The following is a 13,871-nucleotide window of genomic DNA, read 5'->3' as shown; positions in this document are numbered from 1 at the left end:
GCAATAACTGCTCCCCCAGCGCAACCCTCTGTCCCCAACCATGGAGAAAAGAGACAAGCCACTGCAAGGCAGTCCCATGAATCCTCATGTCATTGAGGTGGTGAGTCAACAGATCGTATCGAACGCTGCCATGAGATCTAACAACACTAGCAGCACAGACCTGCCTCAATCTAGATGTCTGCGGAGGTCATCTGAGGGTGATCAGTGCCATCTCCGTCCCATGGCCAGGGTGGAATCCGGGTTGGATGGGTCCAGGACAGAGGAATCCTTCAGGAACACCTGCAGCTGTTCCGCCACTGCCTGCTCAATCACCTTACCCAGAAACGGGAAGCTTGAGCCTGGGCGATAACTGGACGGGTCAGCAGGGTCCAAAGATGTTTTTTTCAGAAGAGGCCACACCACTGCCTCCTTCAGTACTCCCAGAAAAACCCTGGAGCTTAAAGAGAGGTTAGCAGCGGCCTCCAGAGAAGCTCGAAGCCTGTCAGTGCTGGCTTTCACCAGTCATGATGAGCAGGGGTCCAAAGGGCATGCGGTGGGCCTCACTGCCCGCAGGGTCCTGTCAGCCTCATCCTGGGAGAGGATGAGGTTGATCTAACATTGGCCCAGGAGCGCTAGAGCAAATATTCAAAGCAATTCACAATTCAGTTGATTTCCGATACTGAATGTTGGGGTTCCAAGCTAAAACGTCAAATGTAGTAGGAGGGGTGTTCACAAAAGATCCTTGGATGTTTGACCATTATTTAATCATAGTTAGCAAGAAGATCAAAAGTGGAAAGAGACCAAATATCCTGTAGTACAAATGAAAGAAATAGATCTGTTTATTTTGCAATGTGTTTTAATTTGGGTGTTATGAAAATATACCCACATTAGGTTTCTAACTGAGAATTTGCTAGCGCGTCTCTGCCCTCATTTTTAATGTGTATACCACACTTTTCGTAATTTTTTTTGCAGAACATCAGCCTTTGCTAACGGTTTGCTTTTCATTTTGTCAGACACTGGCACAGTTCCTACCACAACTTTAACAGCAATGATGGGAACATGCGCAAAGGATAATTGCACGACTACAATACCATCTATAAAATCAGGTTAGTAGAATGCTCCGGAACGTTGCGTATTTCAACAAGTACCCATTGCTTTCTTAGAACAGAACCAGAGCCAGCCCTGGACCAAAAGGGCATCCAGGCCAGAAGCATATCTAGCAACTGTATGTATCTCTGCAGGTGGAAGTTTCACATCATGCATCTGGTGATGTGGACCATAACCTATCCAAGTTAATGCTGCAAAGAATCTGTTAGTTATAAGATAATACCAAGACTTCATTGTTGTCCCAGACTAACAACGCTACCCCACTAAAATACAAGTAGAGTACATGCATTTTCTATAGCTGAACATTTCTGTAACTCGCACACTCTCTGACGGACTTGTACTCTCCTGGCTGTTACGCACGTCTGGGGCTACATCTGACAACATTCTAGAAAGCCGAATGAAAATGTAATTGTATGTTTTAATGTTTTTATAATGTTTTTACTGTTTTAAACTGTTGTTAAACCGCCCTGAGCCCGTCTGACGGGGAGGGCGGTCTAGAAATGTGATTAAATAAATAAATAATAAATAAATTATCAGAAAGTCTGGAAGGTCACATGAGATTTTCTAAAGGTCCAGGACACAGCAGGAGATTAGTAAAAACGAATCCATGTACCAGATACTGAAAACATCTTACTTCAGAGTTTAAGCTTTTTTCCCCTTTTGTCCCCAACACCAAAATGAACATAGTGTGAGACTTTCTGTATTACCTACACTACTTTATTAGCTGCTACTTTCAGGAGTAGGCAAAATGTTCAGCGCAATCAAGTTCATCTTCAGTGCAGGCACGCGTTGGACTGTGCACACGCAGACCAGCCACGGAGAAGATTTCATGTGCTTTCTAGAACACTAGGAGTGCCCCTCCTCCCGTTGACACTTTCCCGCCAGAAACATCACATGACCAGGAGGAGGGGCACTGTTCCCTCAGTTCTCTTTTTGCCGCTGCAGAGAGAGGATCCCCATTGCTGTTGTCTGTTTTTCCCTCATCCTTGAGGCTGAGAATTATTTCTTTTAAGTTTTTAACCCTCAATAGATACTCTAGTGAAGAATACAACTACATTTAAAGAAGAAAATGTTCTGTTTTTCCCTTCATCATTCTGGTTCAAGAGGGGCCTCTTCAGGATACTGGAAAACGCCAGCCTGATTAAAGGCACCTGTTCCCTCCTGGCCCCCTTGAGTACCAAGGGCTCAGTCCAGAGGTGTGGCCTGTCAGAACCTCCCCACAACGGCTCCTCCTCCAAGGCCGCGGCTTCATGCCAGTCTGATTGCCTCCCTGGCATCCTTAAGTACCAAGGACTACGTCCAGATGTGAGGCCTGTCAGAGCCGCCTCCACAACAGCTCTTCAAGGCTGTGGCTTCATGCCAGCCTGCTTCTCGGGCACCCTTTATTACTAAGGGCTAACTCCAGAGGTGTGGCCTGTCAGAGTCTCCTCAAAATGGCTCCTTCTCCAAGGCTGTGGCTTCATACCAGCCTGATTAAGGTAAGTCCAGATTAAAGGCAAATTCTCTAGTGGTCCTAGGAGTGAGGCAGTCCATCCTTTTGGGATATAGCTCCTCCTCTGTGAAGTCAGGGTCACTCAGCTGAGTTTGATCCCAGAGCAGAGTTGCTTATTCTGGGGATCAACAGTCTTTCTGGCCCTGCCTTTTGAGCAGGATATCTTCAGCGGTGTTCTACAGAGTGCAGTAAACCAGGATGAAGAATAGTGTTGAGCTCACATAGGAAGGGAAGGGCTCTACTACCCCCTCTCCCCCTCACATCACTTCAGAGCAATGGCACGTGACAGAGCTAATGGACGTAGGTAGAATCATAGGGTTGGAAGGGACCTCTAGGGCCATCTAGTCCAAGGCCCTGCTCAATGCAGGAAATTCACAACTACCCCCCGACTGACCCAGTGACCCCTTGCTCCATGCCCAAAAGATGGCAAAACACCTCCAGGATCCCTATCCAAAATGGCCTGTGGAAAATTGCTGCCTGGCCCTAAGATAGTGATTGGCATTACCCTGGGCATGTAAGAAGGGCTACGAGAACTAAGCACTGATGTAACCCTTCCTAACTTCCCCCTCATGATCTGCCCAGGTTCACAGAATCAGCATTGTTGTCAGATGGCCATCTAGCCTCTGCTTAAAAACCTCCAAAGAAGGAGAGCCCACCACCTCCTGAGGAAGCCTGTTCCACTGAGGGACCACTCTATCAGGAAGTTCTTCCTAATGTTTAGCTGAAAACTCTTGATATAATTTTAAGCCGTTGGTTCTGGTCCGACCTTCTGGGGCAGCAGAAAACAATTCCACACCATCCTCTACATGACAGCCCTTCAAGTACTTGAAGATGGTTATCATTTCACCTCTCAGTTGTCTCCTCTCCAGGCTAAACATTCCGAGCTCCTTCAACCTTTCCTCATAGGACTTGTTCTCCAGACCCCTCACCATCTTCGTTGCCCTCCTCTGGACATCTTCCAGCTTGTCTATATCCTTCTTAAATTGTGGTGCCCAAAACTGAACACAATACTCTGGGTGAGGTCTAACCAGAGCAGAGTAGAGTGATACCATCACTTCTTGCGATCTGGACATTCTGCTTCTGTTGATACAGGCCAAAACCACATTTGCCTTTTTAGCTACCATATCACACTGCTGACACTCATGTTCAGTGTATGGTCTACTAAGACCCTAGATACTTTTTGCACATTCTACTGCCAAGACAAGTCTCCCCCATTCTATAATTATGCATTTGGTATTTCCTTCCTAAATGCAGAACTTGCATTTATCTATTGAAATTCATTTCATTTGTTTTAGCCGTTTTTCAGCCTGTCAAGATCATACTGTATTCGTACTGTCTTTGACCGTATCTGATACCCTTCCCAATTTAGTACCATTGCAAATTTCATAAGCATTCCCTCTATTCCTTCATCCAAATAATTTATAAAAATGTTGAGCAGAACAGGTCCCAGGACTGATCCCTGAGGAACTCCACTTGTCACTCTTCTCCAAGAGAATGAGGAAGCATTAACTAGCACTCCTTGTGTGTGATCAGTCAACCAGTTACAGATCCACCTAACAGTAATAGGATCCAAACCACATTTTACCAACTTGTTGACAAGGATATTATGTGCTACCTTATCAAAACCCTTACTGAAATTGAGATAAATTATGTATACAGCATTCCCCTGATCCAGCAAGGTAGTAACTTTCTCAAAAAAAGAGATAAACTTAGCCTGACATGTATTGTTGAAGGCTTTCACGGCCGGAGAACGATGGTTGTTGTGGGGTTTCCGGGCTGTATTGCCGTGGTCTTGGCATTGTAGTTCCTAACGTTTCGCCAGCAGCTGTGGCTGGCATCTTCAGACAGAGATCTCTGTCTTTTGGTGCTACGCCTCTGAAGATGCCAGCCACAGCTGCTGGCAAAACGTTAGGAACTACAATGCCAAGACCACGGCAATACAGCCCGGAAAACCCACAACAACCATTAGTCTGACATGACTTGTTCTTGAGGAATCCATGCAAGCTCTTAGTAATCACAGCCTTCCTTTCTAAATGCTCAAGGACTTTTCCAGGTATGGATGTCAAGCTGATGTGTCGGTAGTTACCTAGGACTTCCCTTTCCCCCTTCTTGAAGATGGAAGCAACATTTGCCCGTCTCCAATCTTCTGGCACCTCGCCTGAACTCCAAGGGCCAAGCGACAAGTGATGAATGACACTTGAATGGCAAGTGAACAGACTCGCATGTATTCCTCTCTGTTCACTTGTGCTCTTCTTGTGCTCCACTCAATCACACAGGGGAGCGCAAGTGAACAGGGAGTCTGTTCACTTGCTATTCAAGTGTCATTCATCACTTGTAGCTTGACCCCAAGAATTCTCAAAAATAATGGACAGAGGCTCAGAAATTTCATCTGCAAGTTCTTTTAGTACCTTTGAGTACAATTCACCTGGCCCTGAGGAGTTAGTTCCATTTAAAGAAAGTAGTTGTTTACGTACTGCCTCTATGCTGATCCTAGGCTGTAACTCCCTTCCCCCAGCATGTGTTCTGTTGTTGCCACGTGGAGCACCATCTCCCTCGCAGGAGAAGACTGAGGAAAAGCAGGAACTGAGCAGTTCTGCCCTCTCTTCATCACCTGTTACAATTTCACTTCCCGGTCCCTGCAGTGGGCCTACCATGTCCTTGCTCTTTTTCTTACTTTGAACATAAGCAAAGAACCCTTTTTTGTTGTTTTTAGCATTTCTTGCTAGCCTAAGCTCATACTGAGCTTTAGCTTTTCTAACGCTCTCCCTGTAAGCACTGGTTATTTGTTTATGTTCATCCTTGGTTCGAAGGCCATCCTTCCATTTCCTGAGTCTTTTTTATATCTCAGTTCATGAGAAAGTTATTTATGGAGCCACCTTGGCTTCTTTAAGCTCCTCCTGTTTTTCCTTCCATTTTCCTTGAACTCCCTTCTCCTTAAGTATTTCTGACCATGGGATTCTACCCAGCATAACTTTCAGTTAGTTAAAACTTGCTTTCCTGAAGTCCAACCTGTATGTCTGACTACGTACAGCTTTTCCCTTCCTGAAGACTGTAAATTCCAAAATTACATGGTCACTGCTACCCAGGGTGGCCACTACTTTCACTTTGTCTACCAGTACTTCCCTGTTGGTGAGTATCAAGTCCAAGATAGCAGAGCCCCTTGTTTCCCTCTCTACTTTCTGAAAAATGAAGTTGTCAGCAAGACAAGTCAGGAGTTTATTTGACCTTTCATTTTTAGCAGAGTTAGACTTCCAACAGATATCCAGGTAACGGAAATCTCCCATGACCACTGTGTCCCATCTCTTTGTCAACTTTGTAATTTGTTCTAGGAGTTTCTCATCCAAGTCCTCTGCTTGGCTTGGCGGTCTATAGCAGACCCCCACCATAGTATCACTATTATTTCTTATTCCTTTAATTTTTACTCAGAGACTCTCAACTGAATTTCCATGCTCAGTTACATGTATTTCCTCACAAGTATATACATCATTTACAAATAATGCTACTCCTACCTTATTTGTCTATCCCTTTTAAACAAGTTGTGACCCTCAGTCCTAGTATTCCAATTGTGAGTGTCATTCCGCCAAGTTCCAGTAATGCCTATTATGTCACAGTCTCCTTCTTGTATTAGGACTTCAAGTTCCTCCTGTTTGTTTCCCATACTCTGTGCATTAGTGTAGAGACATTGGAAGCCATTGATACATTGGAAGTCAACAACAACAACAAAGCCTTTATTGGCATATCTCAGGTTATACATCGGAAGTCATTAGTACTCCTAGGTTCCATGGCTGCAAACCGCGGACTCCCACCAAGTTTCCCAACCTTTGGGCTGGGAGGATCACCCACTCCACCCCCCTCAGACAACCAGAGGGAGCAGTTTTGAGTCCACGGTAGTCTGTTACGGAGCCTGGCACTCTTGGCAACTCCCACAGGCTTGGAAGGAGCAGGCCCCAGCAGCAGCAGAGGAGCTGCTCCAGTCCTAGCAGCCCTGACTGAACCGTGGTAAGACTGATCCAGTGGGGAACGGGGCCACAAAAGGAAGGAGGAAGGTGATTTTCAGAGCCAGCACGTCCCAAATAAAAGGGAGCCCTTTTTTAGTTCTCCTTCCTTCAGCCGGGATTTCTGAGGTATACTTTCACTTCACTTTTGCTTTCTCCTTTTGGCGGGAAAATTTCTGGTGGTGGAAATGTCAGCAAAGGCGAGCTAAGCCATCCCCCAGACCTCAGAGAGTGCCATTATGCGAGCTAGATTGCCAAATTCCCTAGCCCCAGCCTCCTCCAGGGAGGAGGGCAGGATCCCTGCCCCAGAGCAAAGAGGAGGTATGTGCCTGTCATGATCTGGCTGTGCCAGGAAGGCCTAGCAAGGCCTCAGAAGCCTGTTAGCAGTGAGAGTAGGCCTGCCTATGATTCCCAGGAGCCCATGGGCCGTTTTGGCACCCTTTTTGGCCAGTCAGGACACAGGGGGCTGGTGCTATATAAGTCTGGGAGGGGGAAAAAAAGCCTGGGTTCTTCTTCCTCCCAGGGAGCAGCAGGCCAGAGGAGGTCTCTGCTAGGGGGAGAGGCCCTCATCCAGGGAGGGTGAGAAGGCAGGTCCGGCAGATGGAGGGGCAGGGAGTTCAGTTGCTCTAGGGCCTTTAGTTTATTTTGCTTTCACCCCTCTATTGTTGCTAATGCACCTTGCTTGTTTGATATTAACTGACCTCCTTGTAAATAAACTATTTTGTTTGTTGTTACTCTGCCGGGTCCTCATGCCTGTTTATTGGCCAAGCTACGGAGGTCAGAAGGGTTGGGAGGGTACTCTGGGCCTTCCCAAGGGACCCTAAATCCCAGAGTGGTGGCAGCGTAAGGGGGCTCACCCCGCCTGAGGCATGACAGTGCCATAGAGAGCACAGCCTTCTGTTAAGCCTCCAACCTGAGGACTCTGAGCGATCTTACTCTTCCTCAGCCAAGGAAGAAGGGGAACTATTAGAAGAGGGGAAATTCCCTAGCACGACATAGTCACCTCAATGCAAACAAGGTGCCCCCCCCCACCCCCGGTGCCGTATACTAGACTGTTCCTCAAGGTGCTGAGGCTCCTAGAGATTTCCCGTAAGGCCTAGGGGAAGGAGGAGCCAGGCCAAGATTTCCCAGAGGGGTTGGAGAGAACCCTCCCCCCCCCAAAAATGGGAGCAACTCCTTCAGGGTTTCCCCTCCCAGCTGCCTTTTATGCCTCAATGAAGGCTGAGTAGGAAGCTCCCGCAAAACCCAAAGCTAACCACCCTATTTCTTTTTCTAATATACCCTGTTTCCAAAGGCTACCAAGAGGATCAAACTGCCTTTGGTGGCTGATCCGGTGACCAGTCTCTCAGAGGCACTTCCAATATTGGGCTCTGCCTCTTGACCTGAAAGCGCCACCCAGGGTGTTCACCTGAATCGCAGTAGCTGTGATAGCACATCCGAGACTTCAGAGAGAGTCGTCCTTTTCCATATCTAGATGGCATCTTGATCATGGCTCCATCCCTGCTAAAAGGGCTGGAAAGGGTGAAACTGATGGTCACCTGCCTGTGGGATCATGGACTTGTGGCCAATGAGGGAAAGAGCAGTTTTCCTTCCAACCCAGTAAATATTGTGCCTGGGGGCAGTGATCGACATGGCTCAAGGCAGAGTCCTTCTGACACAAGGAAGGCAGCAAAGATTTGGATGAGGGCAACGGGAGGTTTTAAGGAACCAGGAGGTGGAAGTGATGCTCCTGGCTCAGCTTCTGGGGGATGAGGGCATCCTGTCCGGGTGTCCTCCCGTGGGCTTGGTTCTGGGCCCACGCACTCCAGAGGTTCCTGTTACCACTCCAAGAGGTGATAGCACACAAGAGGTCCAAGGTAGTTTAACTGCCAGCAATCCTCAAACAGGAGATCAGCTGGTGACTGGGCGTTGTCTGGTTCCATGATGGCATCCCATTTAGGGAGCCAAAGAGAAAGGTGATGACTATTCAGTGCCCTTTACCTAGCACGGCTATTCCCACCAGAGCGCTTGGCAGGGATACTTTTAGAAGTAGGATTAATGTCAACAAGATGCTAAGCATCTTTTGGGAAGGTGGTTCTCCATAGTCTTTTACTCTGAGAGCTTCACACCCACCTCCCTGAGTAAGTGAGCTTGCTACTCTCCCAATGTGGGACTGCACAGAGTTACAAAGATGAAAACAAGGTTGCACTTACCTGTAACTGTTGTTCATCGAGTGATCTTCTGTGCAGGCACTCATTCCTCTCTCCTGCCCCTCTGTGAACTCTCTGGAACTTCATTTCGGGCGGTCTCTGGCAGTGCATGGAGAGAATTGAAGGAATGGTGTCCCTTCTCCTTGTCATGTGATGTTTTTGGCGGGAAAGTGCCAAAGGTAGGAGGGGAGCTACTAGTCTTCTAGAAAGCTCTGGAAATCTTCTCCGTGGCTGGCCTGCGCGTGCACAGTCCCAGTGTAACAACAGTTACAGGTAAGTGCACCCCTGGCCATTTCCACACGGCTTACCTCTGCCCGTAATGACCCGGTAGATCACGCAAAAAACGCAGAAGTTCGTGTTTCGCGCAAATGTTGTGCGAGAAAACGCGATCTTCCGCATTTTTTGCATGATCTACCGGGTCGTTACGGGCAGAGGTAAGCCGTGTGGAAACGGCCCCTGTTTTATGTTGCATTTTTCTTTTACCAGATGTTGCTGGGAGAGAGCAGAGGGGATGACCACCGAGCTTCTGTTTTTGGGTGGTAGCCACGTGTTCTCCATTACAATCCAGTTCAGTCCTTAATAGATACTCAGCAGACTTCTGTGCCACATGTGTTTGTTTCCACAGACGAGGAAAATGATGAGGATGGGATTGAGAGAACATGTGACACTCTGCTAATGTGCATTGTGACAGTACTGAACCAAGGCCTGAGAAATGGTGGTGGAGTTGGAGATGTACTACGCAAGCCTTCCAAAGATGTAAGCCTTTTGTGTCTCTGTGTGTGTGTGTGTAAAAGAGATAGAGAACTTCAGAAACTAATATATTTCACTAAAGTTAAGGAGTTGGCTTTCCCTCACGCAAAGAGCCTGGATTGCAGGATCCAAAACAAGCACTTTTTGAGTCCTATTGATTTTCATAGGAGAGATGTTAAGCTGAGCTTAACTCTTCTGTTAAGAGTCATGGGAATTTAAAAGTGCTTAACTTTGGCTGGATCACGACCATGTTTTTGTAGTATATTTTACATCATGTTTGTGTAGTATATTTTACAATTGACTTATCTGGGTAACTTACGTAAGCTGGATCCAGTGTTTTAATGTGGATATTAAGTACATTGCAGAGGTTTTTAGATCTAAGTAGTATATGTGGACTTTTTCCTGGGAACCTGGAGAAAAATTTAACCTTGAAATCATTATTAAGAAGTGCAGCCAATTGAGATGAGCGTTCCAAACAGAACTCTCAAGTGTATGCTTTCAATAGGCAAAATTGAAAGATTTGCACTTACACTCTAATAGCAAGCTTGTGATCAAATGCAACTGTAATTAGCATCTCCATTTGAATAAGTAAGTCCCTTTAGTTAGGTGAAATTAAGAGGCAATTCCTGGTATGGCAAGAAACTCCCCAGATCTTAAGGTGAGGGTTTTAAGCTTTTTACCTTTGGGGGGCATTTCCATATCATCTGATCTGCAGAGGCCCACCGCAGAAAAGAATCTGGGGCGTGTTCTAGAGCGCCCTAGCCAGGACAGACCTCAGCATGTCTACTCAGAAGGAAGTTCTATTTTAATCAGTAGGGCTTACGCCCAGGGAAGTGCTCCTAGGATGCAGCCACCATCACATGGCATGAACTAAGAGGCTGCCATAAAATATTCCCAACATTGCTTATTTCAAGGAAGGTTTAGGACTGGGCAGGCTTGCATTCAGGGATGCTCATCCAACCGATGCCTGCATCATAGGAGGATCCTGGACTTGCTCCCCCCCAACGTTCTGTGATTTGCTGCAGCGTTCTATGGCAGCCCTTTTGGGTTGGCACCCATTTACTGTTCTGAAAATTTCAGAGGTGCCCTTAGGCTCAACACGATTGGGGGGGGGGGGCGCTGATCCAGGTCCTGTTAAGACAGATCTCAACCCCACTTTGCATCTCAACAGAGAAGATGGGCAAACAGCAAATATAGCTGCCCTGTCACGTCTGGTTTGGACCTGGCAAAACCAGGTTCTCAGAGCCTAGTTAGCCAACCCCTTCTGCTAAGGACACCAGTTTGCCCTGCACTTCAAGCCCAGTTAGCCTCAGCGTTAGTCACAACAGACTGATATTCAGTATAGGAATCACTACCAGAGCCGAGCAAGAAGAGGAACTGCCCACCTAGTCTCTGCTGCTGTAGCGTAGTGGCTAAGTGGTTGGCTAGCAAATCGGCACTCTGCTGGTCAGGATCCCACGACTGCCATAAGCTCAGCAGGCGGCCTGGAGTAAGCCACTCCTCTCGGCTGTATTGTGAGGATAATAACTGACTGTGGCACTAATCTGTCTAGAAGAGTTGTATATAAGCACAGTTACTATCTCTTGCCAGTTGCCAGCCCCTTCCTTGTCTCATTGTGTAACCATTAGTCACTCTGACCTTCCTCGGGTACTCATGTTCCTAGGTTAGTGCAGACATGTGCTTCAGGATACAGTGAATTTGATACAGTACTCACAAGCTCTGGTTCTAGAACCTGTATTTAATGATAGGGCACGGCTCTGGAAAATCCAAAGTAATAATAACAGAGAGTGCATGCCAAGTGTATTGTCCCCGTCGCTGAGTTAGCTCAGCTTTCTTCCCCAATAAAATCTGGGTAGCGTAGCCTGCCCTCAGAGAGGCCTGGGACCTATGCAGGGCACAAAGCCTGGGGAGGGGGAATGTCTCCGACTCTGGAATATCTCCCCCAGGTGGTCACAGCCTCCTTCCTCCCCTGCTGCTCTAGAAATTCCCCCAATCTTTGTGATAAAGACCTTAGAGATTGGGGAAATTCCTAGAGCATCACAGGGAGGGCGATATTGCCCCCTCGTATGCTTTTCTCTCACTGCCCACTTGACTGGGTATGAGTGAAGGCGGGTGGGGTGGGAGTTAGTAAGCCTAGATTTGGGTGCAGGACTTCAGGCCGCTCGGCTTAGGCTAGAATTGTGGCTTTGTGCCTAGAGAAGTAAACTTGGCCTGCTGTCATAACGATGGTGGCGAAGATTGTGCCGCTGCCTAGCCTCCTAGTCCTTCCACTCAGCCTCCACCTCACACCAAGCAAACAGGGAGGAGACTGAGCAGGTGGACCCGGAAGGAACAAGCCAGAAGTAAAATGGCGGCATGGCCACCCTCTGCCTCATCTTCGTTACTGGGAAAGGTTGCTGAAATGCTGTTTAAATTCTAGCTCTTATATTTAAGCATAGTGTGTCTGGGCAGCATGCTGGAAGTCAAGGGAGGAGGGAAAAAGTGTGTCCCCTACCCCCCCGCTGAGAAATAATTCTATAGGGGTAGCCAGTTTGATGTTATGGTTAACTTAAGAGTGGCAGGACTCTAATCTGGAGAGCCGGGTTTGATTCCCCCTCTTCCACTTGAAGCCAGATGGGTGACCTTGGGTCAGTCACAGCTCTCTCAGAGCTCTCTCAGCCCCAGCCACCTCGCAGGGGGATTGTTGTGAGGATGATAACACATTTTGTAAACCGCTCTGAGTGTGGCATTAAGTTGTCATGAAGGGCGATATATAAATCAAACGTCGTTGTTGTTGTTAATCTCTTGCAGTGAAAATGTGCAAGGGACTAAATGGCACCTTAAAGCCAAACCCATTTCATTGGAGCGTAGGCTTTTGGGCAGAAGCCCCCCGCCACCTCTCATCAACAAATGTGTGCTAGACTGAAACTCTTTAAGTTACTATAAGGCTCCTTGTTTATCTTGTAGTAGACTCTAATGCAGAAAAATAGAAATCTGTAAAAGCGAACCTGTCGCATTCTGTATTTTCATGTTACTCTCCCTTAAACTAGCTACATTTAGAGACTGAGACGTACCACACAGGATGAGACCACTGGCTTGTATATGCATTGCTGGGTCCCAACTGATTCTATTAAACTGTGAATTAATGGACATGTTTTTCTGCTGGGTGCTGATTTGACATCACGTGGACCCTTGCTTGTCGTTCCAGGAGCCCCTCTTTGCTGCTCGGGTTGTTTATGATCTCCTTTTCTATTTCATTGTCATCATTATTGTCCTGAACCTCATCTTTGGAGTCATCATTGATACGTTTGCAGATCTGAGGAGCGAAAAACAGAAGAAAGAGGAAATCTTAAAGACAACCTGTTTCATCTGCGGTATGTGTGGGCTAGTCAGAAGGAAGTGCCCTGGCTTTAAGCTCTTCCTCTCGTAATAAGAAGTGGTTCACAATGCCACCTGCTCCTTGACAGTGGCAGACTGAATGACTGGGCAGAAGGGAACTGCTGTTTGTTTGGTTTTGAGATGCTAACTTGGCAGATGTCGCTATTAATAAAATATCGCCATCTTGCATGCTAGGATATTTTCAGATACCAATGGACTGATGAAGGGCTGTCAGTGACACGATATTTTCGAGTTCATTGGTTCATAGGATCACCATAAGCCAGAAGTGACTTGCCAGTCCATGACACCCACGCTGGACTTATCCAGTGGAGGGCTGCCACCGTCTGATCCTGTCAGCTTCAGGGCACGTGTAACAAGCAGTTCACATAATAATAATGTAATCTAATATAATACAATAACAACAACAACATTTGATTTATATACCGCCCTACAGGACAACTTAACACCCACTCAGAGCAGTCTACAAAGTATCTTATTATTACCCCCACAACAATCACCCTGTGAGGTGAGAGCTCTGAGAGAGCTGTGCCTGACCCAAGGCCACCCAGCTGGCTTCAAGCGGAGGAGCGGGGAATCACACCTGGCTCTCCAGAATCCTGCCGCTCTTAACCATTACACCAAACTGGCTCTCAATTTTGTTGTAGTATTAGTAAGAGAGGATTTTTATACTGACCAGTGTGGTGCCCATCTGGCAAAAGAGCTTTCACGTATTGGACAGAAATGCTATCACATCCCCTGATGAAGATCAGACAGAGTTCAAAATGTTCAAGTTTATTCAAATTTAACGGCCCACAGGCCATACCCTATGCAGGGATTAAAAAAACACAGTAAAACAAAAGTTGGCCACATCCACAATGCAGCTTTTGAAAAGGCTGCCCAGAAGTCATCTTAATCCTGACGTGTCAGGGATGGCCGAATGCTGCAGTAGCCGTTCCCTAAGAAATCTCTTTCTGGCTGTTGCGTATTTTGAGCAGTAGAAAA

The 13,871-nt window shown here is 47.0% G+C and overlaps 1 protein-coding gene across 1 annotated transcript in view; it reads left to right on the top strand.

Annotated features, from left to right (window-relative positions):
• Nucleotides 1-13,871, top strand: part of ITPR2 (inositol 1,4,5-trisphosphate receptor type 2) — a 304,126-nt gene that overhangs the window by 272,404 nt on the left and 17,851 nt on the right. The window contains exons 52-54 of the mRNA XM_054987843.1: nucleotides 993-1,085; nucleotides 9,388-9,518; nucleotides 12,700-12,865. Of these exons, the coding sequence (XP_054843818.1) occupies nucleotides 993-1,085; nucleotides 9,388-9,518; nucleotides 12,700-12,865 (390 nt within the window). The remainder of the gene's footprint in view (nucleotides 1-992; nucleotides 1,086-9,387; nucleotides 9,519-12,699; nucleotides 12,866-13,871) is intronic.

This window comes from Eublepharis macularius, chromosome 9 (assembly GCF_028583425.1).
Source record: "Eublepharis macularius isolate TG4126 chromosome 9, MPM_Emac_v1.0, whole genome shotgun sequence".
Classification (NCBI taxonomy): Eukaryota; Metazoa; Chordata; class Lepidosauria; order Squamata; family Eublepharidae; genus Eublepharis; species Eublepharis macularius.
Note: the sequence above shows the minus strand (reverse complement) of the source record. Positions and strands in the feature narration are given on the sequence as shown.